Source organism: Pseudopipra pipra, chromosome 12, assembly GCF_036250125.1.
Source record: "Pseudopipra pipra isolate bDixPip1 chromosome 12, bDixPip1.hap1, whole genome shotgun sequence".
Lineage (NCBI taxonomy): Eukaryota > Metazoa > Chordata > Aves > Passeriformes > Pipridae > Pseudopipra > Pseudopipra pipra.
This window is the reverse complement of record NC_087560.1, coordinates 14,229,007-14,250,442: the sequence shown is the minus strand read 5'-3', so window position 1 is coordinate 14,250,442 and position 21,436 is coordinate 14,229,007. Positions and strand designations below refer to the sequence as shown.

Here is a 21,436-nt window from a genome sequence, read left to right as displayed (position 1 = left end):
TGAGTGAACTGGTTCAAAACATGTTGAACCTTCACGTGTGCAAACGTGCTCTGGTGTGTGAGCATGTTAATTTAGTTGTGTAGTTATGAATGGTTGCATTTTTTATGGTACCTGTGTCTTAGAAATGTGTCCTTGTTCATCTGTGATTGTCAGTCTAAAAGAATTTTCCACGTGCCCTATTCCCTCACTCATTCTCACAGATGTATCCTCTATTAGTAGCAGTTAATAAAGCCTTTTTGTTTTCTATTGTTTTGGGGTTTGGTGGTGGTTCTTTTTCTTTTTTTGTCCCAGAGAAATGTGCATAAAGAGCTTGGCAGAAAGTGGTATTTCTTGAAAGCAATGTCTCTCGCTTTTTTCCACTGTCAGCCAATTACTTCCTTTAGTGTCTGAACATAAGACTTGCCAATAAAAGTCCCAAAATAGCTTCTCTCACTATTACTAATGTTTGCCAACAATAGCTAGGGAAGAGGAAAGGAAATCTATTTTTGTAAACTGGATTCTAACACAAGGTAACCCTGTTGGCTGTAACAAAAATTAATTTGGCACCTAAAGTTAGAGGCTGCTTTGTACTGGAAAGTTTTTGACCAAGTTCAAATGTGATGGTTGAGAGGTGATACATGTTGGCTGTGGATTTTACTTGGGAGGCAAAACCAGATTCAGACTCTCAGTTGCTGTGATCACATCTATTCTGATAGAAGCAGATATCTTCCAATGTTGCATCCATCCTTGAGCATCACCACTCTCTCCTGAACTCCTGGCTTTTTGGTCATCTTATCTCCTGGAATCCTGAGACTGTGTGCTGTCTTCCTGAGCCTGTTCAGATTCCACCCCTCTCCATCCCTGCTGTGTGGGACAGCAACAACTCCTTATCCATCTTTGTATCTTGCCATTCAGCTGCACCTGTAGAGACTGGGGATCCTTTGTTAGAGTGACTGGTGCTCAGAGGTTTGCTGGACCTCTGTCCTCGGGCTGGTGCTCAAGAAGCTGAGAGTGAACCTTCAGTATGACAGACAGTAAGCAAAGGCTACACTGAGTATGGAGATGGGCAGCTAATATGCCTGAGGGAAGGACTCAATCTTAGGAGAAAGCAGAGAAGCAGGGGTTGACTGAAGATCCAGCCTGCTGTCCTTCTCTCAGCAGCTATCTGTCATTTGGTGTCTTTTATGTATTGCTGTTGTTTTATTACAAAAAAGATAAAAGTTCTTTTTAAATCAGGCTCTCTTCTGTGTTTTTGGGGTAGGTTTTTTTTTTTTTTTTTTTGAATCTTTATTTCTGGTTAGTCTCTGATTATTTTTTTCTTTAAAAATTGAAGTATGGCAGAATTCCAGGTTAATAGCTCAAACAGTTTTGTTCCTATCAGTGAGAGGTGGAGTGTGAGAGGTAAAGAGAACTGTGGGCTCTTTCCCCAGCTCTGCCAATGCCCTTGATGAGGTGTCTTTGACTAGGTTACTACTTCTCTTATTCAGCATCCCTGCTTGCAGGCTGCAGTGCTGCTCTCATATCTCCCAGAGGATATTCTGCGATTAATTGAGGGATGTATCTAAATGGCTTTAGCATGCAGGCTGAAAGTCACCAGGGACAAAGCTGTTACTAGGGCAGGAATAAAGGTCAGGCCCTCACTGACATTGTTGTCTTGGTTAATTAATACACTAATCTCTATAACTCCTCTTCAGCAAATATAATTTGCCTCATCCCTTATTTTGTTCATTTTTCTGTGACTTAGCTTTGAGAGAACTAATGAAAAGACCTTGGTGGAAAATCCTGCTTCTTACCATTTCCCTTCCCCTCAACCAGCCCTATGGCTTCTTCCCTCCTTGACATCTTTTGCCTTTGCTTGTCTGAGGGCTTTGCAGAAAAGTACCCTAGCCAGTTAAATAACTCTTCATTGGATACAAAGAGAGCTATCTCTCAGCTAGGGTTTTGAGGAGTGATAACTGATTACATTAACTACTTAGGAAAACAGTGCGTGGAACCGACTGTAGGGGAGACTTAACATTTGATACTGTTTTCCTGTGGCTATTTCCAATGGGAAAGTGCAAGACCAATGCTAGAAAATGTTAGGAAGTCTTTGTTCTCTAGCTGAAGCTTGCTGAAGGGCTGAGTAGCCACCCATGACTGCTGGAAGGAGGTGTCGGTAATTTGGATTGCGTGACCATATAACCCTGAGGCTCACTATTTTGGGACAGCTGTTTTTGGACACAGAGCCTGTCCAGGATCTACCAGCAGCAGAAGATGCAGCAGGGCTTGGAGAGGAGCAGAAAGCAGTGAGTGAATGTGTGTTGTGAAGTGCAATGAACCGGACCATCCTTGGATGAGCAAGAGGGAATATTCCTTCCAGTTTGCTACCCAGAGGGAAATCAAAGAAATGAAGAAAATCTCTTCTTGTCTCCTGTTCAGCTCTTAGTTCTGGTTTGTTGTACTTTCCATTCCTTTGTGATTACATCCATGTTTCAGTCAGGTATTGTTTTCTGCTTGAGTTGGGAACATTCCCTAAAGCTGTTCTGAGTGCACAATTCTCTTGTTCTCTTTCTTAGGACAATTTTAGGCTGAATTTTGGCAGATTACACAAGTGTGGAATGTTTTCTGTCCTATCTTACATCATCATTTTCCTGTATCATTTATTTTTCCTTTAACAGATTCTTAAGTCTGTCAGTCTAATATGCACCAGAGTTTGAAATGTATTACCATAATGTAGTGCATTGTGGGTAATCCCATGCAAATTGTTCTGTGGAAAGTCATGCTAAATTATGTTCTTGAAAAAAAAAAGGCAGAAAAACAAAGGCTTTTTTTTTCTTTTTTAACTCTTTGTTCTTTGTATTTCAGAGCCGCTGCCAGAGGCGCAGGCTTAAGTGAGTTATTTGACATTCAGCACCACGTGCAGTGATGCTCCTCCTCACAGGACACTGCTGAAAGGATGGGGTTGAGCACTGCAGTGGGTTTTCTACATATCTGTCTCTGGTGTTTAGTTTTAAAACGCTGATAGCTTGTCAAAGGAAAAATCTGAGTTAATGTTGGAGTGGCACAGTGAAGAGAAATGTCTATCTCTGCTTTTTCCATCTCCATTATACAAACATCTATAGGAAACATTTTTTATGAACTTGAAGGGCATCGGTTGCCTCTTGGAAAAGGCAGATCTGATCATAGGTAGTGTTGTTTTTATGTCTTTGTTCTTCTTTGTTCTCTGTTACCAAGGTCATTTGCTTGGAAACTGGCTCCTTTTTTCCTCTGAAAGTCCATATACTTCTGAACTGAAGCAGTAATCCTCCTTTTGGACAGAACACTTGATTGTAGCAGAAATGATTGCAACGTCACAAACAGAGGATTATCATTTTCAGTAGAAATCATAAAAGGACTCCTAAGAAAAAGGCAGCTTGTTCTTATGCAAATTTTCTCAGGTAGTACAACTGCAAGATGAGAAATCCTGAAAGCCTGTAATCTGGAGTCAGCATCTCCTCTGCTGAGAAAAGTTCATCTGCTTTGTTGTGAATAGTCAGTAGGTTTTCAAAGACTCATAGTTTATCTTACAAGTTCTGTGTGCTTCTCACCTGATGCTTTAGGAGGTGAAGCACTTGTAAGCTGCCATGCATTTGCTCCCTGATGGTCTCCATCTCTGAAAAAGCCAACATGGGAAAGTCCATGGGAGAACAAGAGGCAATGTAAACTGCTCTATCTCTCTGATCTTGTCTCCCTTTTTCAATCTGTTCTTCACAGCCTCCAAAGATCTGATTTCTTTGTCTCTTCTAAAGCGTACTGTGTTCAGGTGTTAAGCTGAGCTTGTGCTCTTGGGATTATAGAGGATGTTTGCAAAAGTCTGCGTTCAACTGCCAGGTGTAACTGATACTACTCCCTTGTAAATACGTCCAAATGTCTAAAATCTCGTGGTCAGTTCCTCATGGACAGGCACGACAGGTTCCTGTCTCGTGTAATAAAGTAGAAGCTTCTGTTTCTCCATTTTTGCTTTCCTTTTAGTAATAATTTTTCTAATAAAATTTAAGGTATAAATATCCATCAGTCATCTTAGTGGCTATCAGTTTACTTTGTACCACTATACCTGTGATAAAATGAGCCTTTGGACTCTGCAGGCCTGCAAACCCTTGTTAGCAGTCAATGGCATTGTTTCACCTGAAAGGACCTTCCTGATGTTTGATTTCTGACTGTGGAGATCACATTCCTGGGACTCATTGCAGGATGTCCTTCCTAACCCAAAGTCTGAATGAAATGATTACTGATTTGCCCTTGAACTGCCTGGTAAAATTTCCCTTTGACACAGCTTTCTCATGTGTTCTGTAACTTTATATGATGTTATTATATTACTCGTTCATTTTATGAACCTATATTAAATCAGAGCAGACATCAAAGAGGGCCTGCAGTATTTTTACCTGAATTATCCTCAGTGTTATCAGCTATTCTCCTGGTGGGTAGTATAGAGTATTCAAAAGAAAGAGGAAAAAAGGGTCATATTTTCACTGTTATTGTCCATTTTTCTGTTAAATGTGACAAGCAGCAAGAAGGATCCTGTGTCAGAATGATTATGCTGACACCTGTAATAAAACAGCCAGCGAGCTCCTTGCTTGTACTTCCATCCTCCTTCTTCAAAGGGAGCAGGCACCGGGCTGGGGGAAGCCCTCTCCTCTGCAGTGTCTCTTTCCTCTCTGATCTGAGCTGGGCAGAGATGCTTTTTGTGCTTTCCCATGTGCCTTTTGGCTCGGAAAATCAATGACTCCTTTGTTGTTTTAGAAGTGCTAATACAATAAATTGTAGAATCATAGTTGCTTCCTGTCACTGATGCTGAGGTGGTAGGGAGGGATAGGTGGGAAGGCCAGCTTTGATGGTGTTTGCTGAAGATGACCAAAGAGAATTTGTGATATGGAAAAAAGAAATTAGCCTGGGGGAGCCATTTATAATTTAGGAAAAAAAGTCTCAGGTAGCTCTTGAGTTGTATCAGAATAAAGGGACGGATATAGAAAGCATGTAAGGTTACATTAATGAAAACTGAAATGGGAGAGGAAGGTGCAGAGCTGTGGATTGGCCTGTGTATTTACTCCTCACCTGTGGGGGCCTGTGTGAGGACCTAGTTAAGTAAGTTTTTAAGGAGACCAACACACAGAAGGCCTCAGGATAGTCTCTTCTGAACATGTGCACGCAATTATTCCACCATTTACTCCATGGCACGAGAGAACCACCAATAACAGAACCACAGCAATGGAGTAACAAAGGGATAAGGAAACCCAGTTACTGAGAGTATTAATAGTGCCTTGTTAATATGTTTTGGTGTTTTTTTTTTTAAAGAGGTACAGGAGTTAGAGAACAAAAGAGAAATTAGTATATCAATTTTCCCCCATGGCTTTCAAGAGTGAACCTGGGCTAATTTTCATGCAGAACTGTAATAGTGGGCATCACAGATGAGTCAGAGCTGATGAAAAGAGAGCTTCCTACAAAAAAGGGCATAAAAAATTTTAGGAGTTATGGAGTAAGAAACAAAGGGGACTGTTTCTGTAGTCAAAACCTAGTTAAAAGGCTGGGAAAAGTGGATAGAACACATAAGTCAGCATTTGGATGAAAAGAAATTGCTGTTGAGGTGACCCCAACTACCACTCTGTGAATAAGTGCTGGTCAATATTTATAATTTTAATGACTGGAAGGCAAAGGGAACAGTAAGATAATATGATTTGCTGCTAGCAGCTGATACCAATTATGCAGTGGGAAGGAGGGCTGAAAGATTGTGACTAGAATGGAAGATGCAACATAAGCAGTGGCAGGGTGCAACATGTTTGAAGGAATAGTTTAAAGCATTCAGACACATGGCTGGGCTCTGAATTAGCTCTAACCATTCAGGAAAACATAAGTAGCTATTACAAAGACAGCTTGATAAAGATGTCTATGCCATGTGCAGCAGCAGCAATAAAGAAAAAAAGTGAATAAGATGCCTGCATATGTGAAGAAAGAGATAGACTTGGAAGATGTTCTAATATCCCTGTAGATGTGAATGGTAATACCTCCTGTGGAGTACTGTGTATGTTATGGGTCATTTCTTTGTAAGAGACAAAGCAGTGATATACAGGGGCTAGAGGGAGCAGATGAAAGTGTTTAGTGGCCTGGAAGGCAGCTTCAATACGGGGAAAGCATTAGGGATACTGGAGCTATTGAATTAGAAAGGGAAGGAATAAAGCACTACAGTGCAGAGAGCACAGCAGTGTGCAGCAGGAACACTGAGCGCTGGGTTGGGAGAAGGCTTTCCAATTTTGGGGAAGTTTGGAGGCAGTGTAGCAGGGAGCAGGACCCACCCCACTGGGTTCTCCTCTACGTGACATTGCTGCCAGGCCAAGACACGGTTTCAGAGCTTTACTACTCTTCACAATACACTAGTGTGGGAGCAGAGGGAGGGAGATAACGTGGGGCAGAGTGGTACTGGGCTGGAGCAACAGGGGTGATGTCTGAGTCATGCTGTGTTGATTTCTCACTAAATATACTCTAACGCCTCAGTCCCTGTGTTGGTGTAAAAGTGAGAGATACCATGATCCTGGGGTCTAACTTTGGATGGGGAATTAAAGCACACCAGCTTTGCTGTGTCATTTTGGTCAATATGTATTTTCATCCCCTCTCTGATGGGAAGAATAGCAGGTACTTGTTAATTTAAATGCTTAAAAGCCATGCAGAAAAACAATGAAGTGTTGTGTAATATAATACAAAGATGTGTCAACATTCCATGAAATTAAGATGCAATAATTGATTCTTTATGTAACACATAATTAACCTGGGGTTCCCCATTGTAGATGGCATTATGAAGACAAATATCTTATGAAGAATTTTTAAAGCAGGTTAGATGCCTTGAGTAGCATCTACATTTACATTAGCCAGAATAAGTACCATAAATCATTTTTTCCAAGGCATGTGATGATCATCAGCCAGGATTAGAAAATTATTTTACTAGGTAAATTCATAGCTGAAGATAAGACTTGGGTGAGCCAAGAGGCTGCTCGCTTTTCTGTGCACCAAAGTTATTTATACAGGCAAACTTTTAAGTGGAAGAAGAGGGGAAGAAAAGTGATCCAGGGATTAGGCTGCCAATTTAGGACTTGCAAAATTTCATCTTCTTGCTTTCCCAGACTGCTTTTAAGAGCTAATGCATTTGACACAGATTCTGAGACACACTTTAGCCCCACCTCACACTTAATCTCCAGATACCTTAGGCTATAACCTGCCTGTGACTTGTTCCAGGTTCCACAGTGTTCAGATAGCAGTAAAAAGTATGTATGTGAGAGAAGGTAATGGATAGACTACTGATAAATTTTCAAGGCACCATCAGATGGGGTGATACTGGTTAGCCTGTTGCAAATGCTGAGAGCATGGTGAAGAAAGATGCTTTCTTGAAAAAAGCAGTTGATTGTCTCCAATACCATGTAATTGCTTTTCTGAATTCCTACATAACTTGAACAGTTCCCTAGTTCTGTTTTGTGTCTGCCAAGAACATGGCTTGAGTATCCTGGTGCAGCATTTGTTTTCCTTTAGGAATTAGCATGCTGGGGTGTATGTGAGTGTTATTATTATTTAAAATAATGGCATTGCCTATGGTTTGTGTTAGCTCTAATGTCAAATGCTTGCTCTCTGTACTGTCACTTCCAAGAGATTCTTCCAAGAGATGGTGTAGGCAGCCTTCTCCTCCTCAAAACTGTCTGTAGTCCTTAGATTGGTACTTGAGATTCTCCTGATCCTGTCACTGAGAAACAGTTTAAATTCATACAAAGTGCACAGTTCTGGTGTGGCATATCATTCACAGAGCCTCTTCAGTTCTGTTTGAAAAGATACTGTGAGATAAGGTGAAAGATTGCTCAGTGTCTGCAACGAGAGGGATAAGCTGTTGGTGCTAGTCCAGGTCCATCCAGGGACTAAAAATAGGTCCCTAGTGTGTCACACGGTAATGAATGAGACAGAAAACCAATGTACTGCTCAATTTTATTGAAAAGCAAGAACTCTGCAAAGCATAGCACCTGCCTACATGGTTTGTCTGCGTAGGGTGAAAAGTACCTCGTTTCTCATTCTCTTTTTGTTCCCAACATGACCACCTTTCACAATTATGGCCCATGTGAAAAAAAAAAAAAAGTATTGTGCTGTTCAACAAACAGTCTGTCAAAGCTGGGCTTTCTGGTGCCCTGTACCACTTTCAGTCTCATACACCAGTTCAGACCAGGTTTAACAGCATGGCCATGGAAGTATTCCCTGTCCAACTAGTACCTCTGTGTGTGTGTACAGTCTTTGAGGAGGTGGGAAGCCAAATCCACCCCTGCAGTTCTGTGTAGTTTGTAAATTGTTGATATAAAACATGAGGTAATTGTGTGTGGGGTAGAGTGGCCAAGCAAAGTAGCGAGCTCAGGTGCAACACTAATATAATTTGGCTCTTTCGACACATGATGAACCTCTCATGTGCTGAGTCATTTATTGGAGCTGATTAAGGAAGGGAGAAAGGATGCTGGGGGAGGAGCAGAGAAGCAGGAGAAATTGGGGAGGGAGAAAAGAGAGAAAGGAAGCAGCTGTGGAAACACTGTGAGGGAAAGGTGTGGAGATAGAAATGTCGGACAAATAATTTGTCAGTGGAAAGAAGGAGAAAACCTTTCCCTACAGTAGACCTGGAGAATTCATAATCTAAATAACTGTTTTTCTGGAGAACTTGGTAACAAGTTTTTCTTTGTTAAATCCTCAGTTCTCCTATGAGCAGTTTGTTCCGGACACTTTCTCCAGCAGATTGGAGGAAGCAGGTATTTCATCTTCCCATTTGCTCCATTCCTTAAACAGTGTTGCCTGTGACATACACATCTGTAACAGCCCATTTGAATGATTAAAACAACAATCACTTCTGGGCTTCTGTACTGTTGAAGTTTGCTCAGCCAAAACACCAGCTGAGCTCAGCAAAAGTTTTGTGAGGGGATTCAAAGTGAGCTGGGCCTTTTTTCCTCACCATGTGGCCAGAGTACCAGATGTAATGAGGACAGACATTCAGAGCAAGGCACGCCTCTCCAAGGGTGTGAAGATGGTCAAGGTTTCCATTAGCTTTCTTCTTGCTATCTTTCCTCTGTATCAGCATCCATTGACCTCAACAACCCTTCCTTCTTTCTCATCCTTTTATCTCTCCTGTCCTTTTATCTTCTGTGTCTAACTCCAGTCCCTCTCATCTTTCTTTCTAGAAATTCCTGCTAGCCTATTTTTTTTCCTTGCATCTTCAGCCTTTTCTGCTCACTTAATCTTCTTGAAATGTTTTGGTCCAAATACCCATCCACATCCCCTCCACTTCATCTCTTTTGCATGCTGCACCTGCTGCTTAGGGATCTCTGGGGCATGAGAAAACCTGGCTTATTCCCTGCTGTCCTAGTTGTCTAAATAACCACTTTTCCAGCAGGTGTCTGCATATTTTCCTTCACAGGGGTTGAAAGGACAGTAACCTTCAGGGCTGGCTCAACTAAAATTAAGGCTGCAGACACTAGGCACCAAATGGTTCATTCATCTCCCTGGTTTGTCCTCTAGAGCCTGCAAATGCTTTTGATTAGTATTCTGAAGGAGAGCTCACTGATGGAATTAGTGAGAAACCAGACTGTCAATTTATTTATACCCAGCCTTAGGGCATAACCATTGTGCATGTGTAAAGCTATTGAGATGCAGAGAATATTCTGTAAGCGTGTATGTATATGTGTTGACTGGAAGTGAGTTTGCAGGGAAAAGCTCTTGCCCCAAGGACTGAACAGTGACCTAAGGTGGGAGAGTAACTGAAGTGGCCATGCTGAATGCCAAAAATCCCTTTTAGGAAACAATTGATCCCTCTGAAATTTTCTCTTTACTTGTATTTATTCGTATCTTCCAGTTCTAATTTTATTGTATCCCTCATTCCCCTTGTGGATAAATGTCTAATTTAACTCCTGGAGTCTTTCCACCTTCTTCAACAATATCTGTGTTATAGAATTAATGCTGCCTTTGGCTGATGGAGTATTTAAAGAATATGAGTAATGAATAAAAAAGTTTTTCCATTTCATTGTCAATTAGCCTGGGAAGTATTTTGAGGACAAGTTAAGAAATATTGGAAACATTTAGTTGTGGATATTTATTTGATGCATCAGCACTGCGTATGAACAAACTGTTTTTCCAATATAATTTGATCAATTTTGTTTAGGAAAATTTGCATTGACAATGTTGTGGCCAAATGATAAGCCTCTTTTTCCTCCTCTTTTTCCGGCTCCCCTGTTTTGTATTACAGACAGTGCCGATTAAAAGATACAGGTGAGCATCGTACTGTCCCAGCAGTTACACTAGCAACAGTTTTGTCAGAAAAGGCAAAAAATAAATTTGTTTAACTAGACCAAGTGCTGATTCATTACCTGATTGGCCGTGTTGCCTACCTCTGAAATTTGTTGCTTGCAATGAAAAATAAATACATCTCAAACTTGGACTGTTATTAGGCATCACCTCCTGCCCATTCTGTCCATTGCTGTATGAAAATGTGAAAAGAGATTAAGAAAAGTTGTTCAGCTCCATTATTCTCTATTATAGCCAGGAAACAATTAACCTGTTATCCCTTAACATGATGTCTGCAAAAGATTATTGCATGACAGGGCCCAAGGGACCAATTTGTATTGTGCAGTGGAACGCGATGCATCAAGCTGATGCTGGTCCAGGCTGCTACTTTGATGTAACAGAGAGCAAAACCTGTGTGGAAATGTGAGCTGGTAGTCAAAGTAGGATGGCTTAGTTAGCATGTTTCTGAGGCTGGACTAAGGACTGATAAGCTGGTCTGCAGCTTTCTGGTGCAGGGACGCTGTTTCCTACTTCAGAATTTACTTAGATTCTGTTGGCATGGGAGATTTTGCACTATGCTCCGCTGCTCACACAGATGTGACCAAAGACCAAAGGAGGAGGGAGAGCTGTAAAGCATCGTGCTAGAGAGAAAGATGGGGTCACTGAGAATCCAGGCTGGCAGGACACTGCAGGGGAGGTCAGGCAGGCTGTCAGGCAGAGCAGCTTCCTCCTGTACAGCTGTGGCAAACTGACTGTGTGCTGGCACTACCTGTAAAACCGAGACAGCTTTGCTGTCATGGAAGATTTGCTTCCTACCAGCTTCTTAACCAAACCAAAGTGCACCACTTCTACCCTTCTTTTCTTCTTTCTTGTCTTTATTATAGAATATTTTCATAACTCTGAGTTATGAACTCTAAGCACAGTCTCAAAATTTTTACAAGTTTTTGTGCTATGTGGCTACAAGGGAAATGCCTGGAGATTGGGATTCCCTTTCAGCAATGCAAATGGGACTGATTATTAACCACTACACCAGCTTCCAACATTGCTGGCAGATGCCATCAGTATAGTTAGTTCAATATATCATCTCTGTCTACATCTTCAGTCTAATGGTAGTCATGCTCTTCACCTCCAGCTCCATCCTCTGCTGAGAATGGAGGAGGGACAAAGGAGAGGGAGAGAACAATGTGAGTTAAAATAAAATGAAACTCTGTCTGTGTTTGAAGTGCATAAAATATGTTAACTGGTAATCCTCTAGCTGAGTTTCCAGCTGTTACTCCTGAGCTCTTTGGTATCAAAGCAATATGGGTCCATCATACAGCAGCTAACTACAGTGCATGAGCAATTACTGAGGCTTCTGAGGTGTATTACAGTTTTATTATTATTATTTCTCTGCTCATAGTTTCTTAAGGCCTCTTCATATCCTGAATAAAGCTCTAGGGAGTCATAAAGCCACAGGCTGAGTTTTAGCACAGTTACTATTCAAGTCTCCTGGATTGATAGCTATTTAGTATGTTACCTTAATCTTGGAAGCAAGACCCTGAGATGAACCCCAGGGAAAGCCTCAAGATGTTCTTTGTATTTTCTGCCCCTGAGAAAATAACACTCTTGCTGTGGAAATGACATATTTTCGCTCGGAATTGTCACCACTTCTGCCTGCTGATTGTAACTCTGCCACACTAAAACATTTAAAGTAAAATAGTAAAGCATTTAGGAATCTATGCAGAGCTGCTGAGCATTCTCGTTGTTTTGTGTTAATGACCCTCAGTTTCTATAAGCTTCTCCCTCTGTTTTCTTCTTATTATTAATTATTGCTCCATTATACCCGGATCTTGCTGGGCAAAGCTCGCAGTGAAGGTAAATAGGAAGAGAGAAGAAATGATATCAGATATTTGCTCACCATGATAAAACAGCGAAGAGAGTGTTCTGAGAGTAAAACTCAGTTTTCCTGAGGCCCTAGACCCTGTCTAGCACTGTGGCTATGTTTTCTCAGATTATCTATGTGCTCTTCTGTGCAGGTCCTGCACTTCACTAGTTGTGCGGCCACTCCGTACATGCTGAAGCTTTGGATTATGTTCATCATAACTAGGGATTCATGCTTCACTCACGGGGCCTCAGAAAAGAAACTGAATTACAATATCATTTCCATAGGAAAATTTATTTGTGATCACAAAAGGTGTTTGTTATGCCAGGTGATATTTGCATATGCTGGACTTGCTAGAGGTGAAGTAATGGTGGTGCTGTCCAAGTAGTTTGTGTCCTCTAACAAAAATGTAGCAAAAAGCTTTGCAAGAGGACTGCAGAAGCTTATGTGAGAAATCACTTCTTTTTTCCATCCACCTGTCTGGTTTTGATATAAGAAATAATCTTTCAGCTATTCAGAGCTCTTCAGACCCAAAGGTCCCAAAGCATTTTATAAATACAACTTCATTAAAAAAAAAAAATCAACATATGATTTCTCAGTCCCCCTGTCATGGATTACTGGACGTGTACCGCTTCACTACCCATGAGGTGTTCACTAACAAATATCTAGCAGAGAGTCAAGTGCAGGCTGTGCTGGCAGGGAGCTCACACCGTGCACAAGGCTGGGGCTAGGACTTTATGTGGACTGCCGAGAGTTGCTAAGGAAACAGCCTGGGAATGGAGCTGGAACTCTCACAGGAGGTTGGCTGCAGAGATGTTTTGTGCTGCAAAAACACACAGGGATGATACTGGCAGAGGCAGCAATTGATCCAGCCCCTGATGTGTTAGCATTAAGGAGTGCATGTGATGCAGCCATAAAAGCTAAAGAAGAGGGATTTTACAGTGTTAGTTTCTTTTTGGTATATCTGATCCTTGTTTGTCTCCTGCCCTTCTCTCAGCAGATGCATGAAACTGCCATTGATTACACTGACTTACTCCAATGCAGGCCCTTGGTGTAAAGATCTTTGCTAGAGCTTTATTTTTTTAATTAGCAAAAAGACAAACACAGACTGTTCATAATCAGCAAGAATCACAGCTTGGAAGATTCCTTTCTTGAAAGATGATGTTGATAATCCAAACCCTGTTTGTGCCATCAGCTTTTAACAGACTGAAAAATTCCTTAGAGGTGTTTGTTATTTTGCAATTACTTTGCAATTGATTTCTTAAAAAACAATTCATAACTTGTTAAAGATCTCTTCCTCCCTTCTCTCCCCTTGCCCAGTTTGCTTTTCCATCTTTGCCACTGCCCAGTGTTTAGAACCTATTTTTTTTCCCCACTGCTTAGGGAGATGACTTGTCTACAAAGAGAAAGAAAAACTAAGTCCTAAGGATTTGTAAAAGTGGATTTACAGTTGTGTTCTTCTGGGTCCCAAATCTAGCTTTTAAAAGGACTTCTTTTGCAAATGTAGTTGAGGTATTTAAACTACTTGCCTCTGTTTCCCCATTTGTAAAACACAGGCTGTTTTAGCTTCTGGAGACCACATGCTGTCAGTTAACTTACATTCTCTAGGGGAAATTTCCGTATGAAGGAATCACTAAGGAGCCCCTGGTTCAGAGAAGGAGGAAAACTAGGAGTTGTCCTGCAAAACAAACCTGACCCTTTCCATGTACCTACAAAATGCACATTCAGCACTGAAACCTTCTGCCTCTCTCCATTAGGGTTTGCAGCTGGGAACACAAGAGCTGGAGGAGATGGGAAGCAAGTTTTGCCTTGGGTTGCTGATTCTGCACCTCAAATCCCTGCCCTGCAGCAAGGAGGTGATGGCTCAGGCAGCACTCCTGCTAGATCTGGAGGAGGAAATAACAGACCGGGCACAAAGGTCAGTCCTAGTAGTATCTAGAGGGTTTTCCTGTGGGAATAAAGTTTGTGGGGATACGCTTTGGGTTTAAATCTGCAGAAATGGACTTTCCTTATGGCTGAGATTTGCATCTTGTGAACTGCAGTGTATTGAGAGTAATCAGAAGTGAAGATGTAATTGACTCCCAAAGAAAGTACTAAAACAGTGGGTCCATGCCCTGCAGCCAACCTTGTGGAGAAAAACGGTGAAATAGAAGTACCTGGTTTCCATTTTCCAGTGATTTTCCATTTTTCTATCCAAACTGGTTACTGGAGGATGGGGATGGTACTGCCCCAGAAAAATGCCCAGCAGGAAACATTTTCCTGCTCGCTGGGGGGTCGGATGGGGTTCTGTCCACACAGATCCTTCATGGGGAGGATCTCTTATAAGGATGACATTTTTTTAAGTGCTGCAACGTAGGGAGCAATTTTTGCAGACTATGAAAGGATTTTAATAACATGATTTAGAAACTCTAGGCCTCATTCTGCAAGATTAAGTGTAATCTAGCTCTTTGAGGTAGCACAAGGAGGTCACCAGAGCCTCACAGCTTACTGCTGGTATATCATTACATCAATGGAAATTATACTCTGCTACTTCCTAGACTAGACCCACCAGTTTAAGAAGAATGAACTGTTTGTAGTTTAAAATTAGTTCTGTTTTCTTCTGGTGTTACCACAAAAGGGCACATTATCTTTGCATGCTTTCTATGCTCTCTGCTTCAGAAAATGAGTAGGTGTGAATGAAAATACCTACTGTTTTATGTACATTTGCCAAAGTAGAATCTTCAGTTATAACACAGATAAAATCTGGACAGTTACTTTGTGCAATTTTTTTCTTATGTGCTTTTCATGGTAAACAGTGGTGGCTTTAAACAGCTTGCAGACTACCCCTATTCCAGAACTCTGCACTGTCCTGGCCCTAGGAAATCATATGCACAATGGATATTGAAGTTGAGGTAATGGCTCTTACTGTAGCTAATGTGAAAGTGTGTCCCAAAAAATGTCCTGCTGACATATCTAGAAAAAGATGCAAATATGAGTGATTCTTACAAGAGCGGTATTCACCAGTATCAAGAGAAAAGTACTAGTGTTGCTCAGCCTTGACAAAAATGCAAGCTTTATTTAGCTGTTAGGGGTTTATTTTGTAAAAATCAAGCTGAAATTAAGCTGTGAGCTGTGTGAGGCATTGCACAGTGCTCATGTTAAATACATCTATTTCAAACTAATGTGTTTCCTATATATCTGCCTGTGAGTGCCCATCTCTGTAGTACTCTGGGTGACAGGTCAAGCTGTGGAACAAGAAGTTAATCCAGCACTGGATAAAGCTGACTCCCAGATGAAATATCTCATTGAAAAGGTACAGAGATCAAAATCTGTGGAGCCAGAGGTCTCTTCTGTTGTGAAATCCCTGCAGTTCATGTCCTGCATTTGTCTCTCTTTGCCCTCGTGTCTGGTGTGCGTGGCATTGACTTGGCATCTCAGCATCTCCTCCGACAGCAAACATTTTCACCTGTCAAGGTTCATAACTGTATGTGTCTTCTAATTTTCCTCTTCAGGCTCTCTCTGCTCTGGGTATGGTGCAGCCTTATTCTTTCACTGCTGCTATGAAGGGGATGAAGGAGCAGGGTGGACCCTGCCTGCTTCCCTGGAATAAACTATTTGCTGTGCACTTTATATAGCTCTCTCAGAGTCAGTAGTCAGTAAATTGGAGCGAGGTAATAGCTGTCAGGAAAGTGACTGGTCTAATGGAAGCATCCTGTGTGAATGGGGGATTTCTCACACCAGATCAGGTCCATTGTGTTCAGTGTACTGCCTCCAGTGAGCCAAAAAAAGATGAAAGAAGCCCTTAGAACACCTAACTAAACAGTTTGGTACACAGGCAAGATTGTCTTTCTGTCCCCACTTCGCAGTCTCTCTTTCCCCTAAAGTGTCAACTACAAATGGAATCATTTACAAGCATGAGTGTGGTAACTCTTGGAATAAGTTCAGAGCAGAGGCAAAAGGGCAAAGTAACTACATCTGAAAATAAGGGAGAGGAGCTGAACTTCCATCAGTGGGGCTGTACAGCTGTTGAGATAGCAAAGTATTTCCCTTAAATCCAGGAAATCCTTGGACATCATAAAGCTGGTCTAACGGCTCTGTGTCACTGTTTTCAATGTGTCTGTATGGCAGCTGTCTCATGAACATGCCAAGTAGTGGAGAAAAGTACAAGATGCAACATATACAGAATGTATATTAGAGCTACAATGTGTGACAGCAAGGAAGAGGGGTTAAATTGCCCCAGGTATTAGTTGATGTTTTAATTAACAGCCTGTGCTCCTGGCACATTGCATATTCACTCTCATGCTTATTCAGGCACTATCCACCTCATGTTGCACAAGACCTCCTTAGGGACTAAGTTGTTGTAGCTTTTCTTTTCACAAGGGATAGTTGAGTGTTTTTCTGCATCAAATAGCCCTTTTTCCACCAACATTGAATAGGGTTGGTCTTATGGAGAACTCTACCAAGGTCAAAGGCCAAGTACGTGGAGAATTTTTGGGGCTTTGCAGCCACCTTCATAAAACAAAGCCAAGTGTCAAGTGCTCGTAAAAGCAATTTATTCTGCCCTCTCTCCGACTTTGCCTCACAAGACACGATTGTCATGCCCTAGGAAGAATTACTGATTTTGAGTTTCCAGCATCCCCCCATACCTTGCAGTCAATTCTGGCATTCAGAAGCTCTCTGCTGGGAAAATGAAATGCAGCTTGTACTTCGGACATCATGTTTTTTGATAATAGGTTTTGTGCCTCATTTGCTATAAAAGTAATTAAGTTTTAAGTCAATGCTGTCTAGGTAGCTTCACATTTGTCATGACCACAAGGAGGATGGGAAGTGACTGTTCACATAAAGCAGGTGTGAGAGAGAGAGAAAGCAAGAGCAATCCTCCCTCTATAGGTATTCTGCCCTTCTTCCTCATGGTTTGAACTGATGGTACATTCCTTCATTTTCTTTTTTTTCTGCCTTCCAAGTTGTGCTAGGAAATGTTTTGCATATACTGCAGCAATTGTAGCCATTTGTTCATGAGACATCTGTGTTGACACAGGCTTTTGTGCAGTCATTTTCTGCTGACTCAGATATTACTCATCTTGTGCGTTTCTTCATTATTTCTTACCTTTCTTAAGCAGAGTCAAATCTCTCTCCAAGACAGATGGGGTGGAGATATGTCTAGCTTTGCTATTAATCAAAAGCAGAAGGTTTATTCATTGTTCTGGTCCTTTGTCCAGATGTAATCTTTTCATTTTCGGTGCACCGAACAGTTAGATTGGTCAGTGCATGGATGGCAAATCCAAGAATTGACAAGGATTTGCAGATCATTTGGAACTGTGCTTGCTGTTCTTCTATACCACATTGATGCACTATCATGATCCTGGATAGTATTGAACTGCTGGATTTCACAATTTTCTCTATAGTGCACCTTCCCCTGATTATGGCTGAGCAAGCAATTTCTCTCATCTTTTAAGCTGTGTGGCCAAAAAGTGATTCAGATCAAATTAAGGTGATTTTGAGGAGATGAAGGAAACAAAAAAGAGGACAGTTCGAACTACAAAATAATGCAGATGGAGCAAAACGTGCTTGCTTCATTTGGGACATCTTCAGTGCACCTTTGAATAGCAGAAATGTGGTGTTATATCTGCATGCAGTGATGGAAAATGGTTCCCTTGCCTGGTGGTTTGGGCCTTCCTATTCTTTCAGGTGAACGTGTGTGTCATTCCTTAACGTTGTTTTGTTTTGACTGTACAAATTGAAACAAATTTCAGCTCAAGGGTTTAAGTGCAAAACTGTACTCAACCCTGCAAAATACCCCATCACCTCTCAATGCAGGATGTGGCTGCAGCATGCAGTCCTGTGAGGCAGATTGCACAGTTGGGCTCTGGGGAATCCTCTGACATATGACTGAAGGCGCAAGTGCTCTTTCATCATTTAGTAAATCTAATACCAGCAGGAGTTATTTGACCATTTTGATTCAGATTTCTATTTGACTGAAGTTTCATTTTTCCCTGAGTAAATATTTGGTGCATTTTTAACCTTGATCACCTGCAGACATCAAATACCTTGTGGCAGCTTTCAGAAGAGGAGGTTGTTTATTGATTCAATTTCTTGGCTTAGTCACAAATTTTATTGCTGGTGAAGGAATGTGAAATTTCTAATGCTGTATGAGCATCTCTGGATGTGGTATTCCCGTATTTGGATGCTGAAGAGAAAAGCGCTGTGGGACTGCACTTACCTAAGTAAGCCAAACTACATGTCACTATGGTAGTGCAGAACATGGGGCAAAAAGGGTTTCTAATGCATTTGGTATAACACTTGTGAGAGCACAGTCCAACATTAATGCAACGTGACAGGTGTGAGAGTCACTGAAGCTGGGCTTTGGAACAGTCTCATGTTGCTGTAACCATTTAGGATCGGTTCAGGAAATGCCTTAACTTTGACTGTTTGACTGTTTTCATAACAGTCTCCAGTGATTTTTCACACTGATGTTGCAAAAGAGTAGTACCTTCTCACCCTGCCAGGATCTGACCTAAAGAATTGCTGCCTCTGTTATCAAGAGGAAAAGACCTCAGATTTTGAGTTTGGATCTGTTGCAGGTTTTAGATTTCATTGTTGTTATATGCCTTGAGAATATTATTTTCTAAATAAAAATGTGAACCTTCTTCCACCTACCCCTTCATCCTTCTTATCCTGCAACTGTGCCTCTCTCCTTTGCTATTGTGGGAATACAAGCCCAGAGAATTCTTTGGAGGTTCAGCCAAGCAATACAGCCTATAATGAATATATTTGGTATTCAGGAGGCTTTCATGTAGCTGTTCACAGGTGAGCTGCTGGAATTCAGAAACTTTTCATTAACACTTTCTGGAGCTGTCCCCATTTTCCTCCTATTGACTTTTATTATTCTGAACTACTTTGTGAGCTGCACAGCTTCTGTTGACTGTTATCAAATGCCAGCCCCAGCTACGCCAGGCTGGATATAAGTATTCACGCTTACTTCAGAGGTAATTAATTTATCATTTCTTAGCTAATAATAGCAATTTAAATAGATGCAGAAAAGGAAGGAGAGGAAAAGAGCAAATGGAAGAGAAAGAGATCATAGAAGGAACTTCAAACATGCACAGAAGCACTGCTTGCTATCGTATCTGTCTGAGGTTATTCAAATTACTGTACTCGTACATATCTGACTGGACTACAGATAATGAACTTGTATATATCCAGCAGAACAAATGGGCTCTGCAATGCCCTTTCTGTGAGGCATATCACTATGGTGCTGTCTGGTATTAGACATTTTTGTATTGATTAGGAGCATCTGTATTTCTGTGCTGCAGTCCTTTTCCCTTAAGATCTAACTCAAAATATGAAAGCCATCGGGGCCCTTCACATGCTGGGGTAGAAAAATAAAGATAAAGGCTATCAGGGGTCAAGAAGTTATTCCCATTTATGGAGTGTTTCCCAAAGGAATGCATTATGAAGGATGTACTCTTTCCTTTGAGATGGCCCTTATAGAGACCAGGATAGTGCTGATACCAGAATAGAATAAATGTTGTTTTTTATAAGATGATACAAAGGATGGTGGGAGGATCAGTTCTGTTTATACTGTTGGTCATTTCGAATGCAGGCAGAGGTGGGATTTCAGTTTGAACATGTCACTGGTCCAGTGCTGAAGAGGCAGGTTCAGAGGACTGTATATAGCCTTAGATAGACTATATGTACACTGCAGCAGTAGCTGAACACTGGTTGCGTTAGATTTGGGGATTGGGCACAATAGCAGGAGGAGACAACTTTGTCAGTGCAACTCTACTGATGATCCCTGTCCTTTGTTTTCAGTTATTTGACATTATTAAGAGGATATGGATGAACAAGGTATAACTGTGGTGGGAGTACTTGTGTCTTCAGGCTGTTGGGAACCATAGATAAACAATAAGGCTCTTTCAAGGATCTTGATTATTTACTATTTCTTTGGAGAATTTTTCCAGTTGGTGTTCCTAGAGTCCCAAAATAACCAGGCACTTGTGAAAACCAGAGAACAGTCATATCTTTCATACCAGTACATGCTACAGGACCTTCTTTCAGGCAGGAGAAGCAATGGAATGACTGAGTAGGATGGTAGTTAGAAATACACTTCCAGCCCTTTAGAACAAAGCTCATTTTCCAGGAACTTGTGTATTTTTTCTCTGAATTGTTCTCTTTATTGCAATTGTCACTTGAGGTGACCTCTAATTAATGTGTCCACAGCTCCCAACTGGGACTTTTGAGTAACGTGGTCATGTAGGTGAAAATTAAACTGGTTGAGGGTCAAAGCTGGCCCATGTTTTGGAGAGTTAATCATGTGACATAGAACACAGGAGCAAGAGGCTTAGATCTGCATTATCTATATTAAACACTTTACCATGTAGAGTTCTACCCTCTTGGATCCAACACAATGGCTCAGATGTCCAAGCATCACAGAATTTAGAAGCAAACCAAAATGAGTGGTCTGTGAGACGGCACAGAACAGAAAGTCTCACCCATCAGGTGCACCAGAGCCTCACAGTCCTGCACAGCAGGATGTGGTGGACACAGTAGTGCACACATTGCCACTGTCTAAAGTAGGCTTCCTGTCATCAGGGCTAGAAGGAGCTGAATCCCCTGTAAAGCTACCACTGGGACCCAGTTTTTGACCAGATCAGAAGTTTGCGCCTCTATAAGTTATTCAGACAATAAGAGCTAAGGAATCCCAAATGATTTTGGTGTAATGATGCTCATAGTCTCATTGTGTCCTCATCGCTGCCTCCTTTCTTCGCAAGGGGAACACGAGAGCAGAGATTTCTGCTTTCGAGGCAAATACTGTGCTGCAGGTCCTTTTGCTCTGGTGCCCAGCCTACAAATGAGAGTCTGGCTAGGCCTCCTGTACTGTGGTGACAGTGTATGGCTGCTATCAAGGAGCATATCAAAGAACTTAGCAAGACAAATGAGAGACTAAATGGTTAAAAGGATAGAGAAGGCATAGAAATTCATAATTAAAGCTGTCAAGTTGCAGTAAAAGGAGCGCATAACCTGGAGGGAAAGCGGGTGGGCGAGCTAAGTGTCATATTTGCAGGTGAAAGTTGGCACTTGAACAGCATTTTCAAGTACTCCAAAGCCACCTCCACTGACACCTCAGCTGTATTGTATATTCTGTCAGAGGCTCCGGCTGTTCAGTGTATTGTGGCTGTGACTCACACGCAGACTCTGCCTCTTGCTGCCTCGCTAGATATTGTACAGAGAGATGTGGCAGAGGTATTGTGTGAGACGTGAGATAAATACGTGCAGGCTGTTGTTCCAGGGCCCAGCACACACGTGTACCGGTGTGGA

The 21,436-nt window shown here is 41.6% G+C and overlaps 1 protein-coding gene across 1 annotated transcript in view; it reads left to right on the top strand.

The window, feature by feature from the left end:
• The window catches only part of AGBL1 (AGBL carboxypeptidase 1), a 286,378-nt gene that overhangs the window by 188,265 nt on the left and 76,677 nt on the right, over positions 1–21,436 (top strand). Inside the window, exon 22 of the mRNA XM_064669024.1 lies at positions 13,897–14,057. Within this exon, the coding sequence (XP_064525094.1) occupies positions 13,897–14,057 (161 nt within the window). The remainder of the gene's footprint in view (positions 1–13,896; positions 14,058–21,436) is intronic.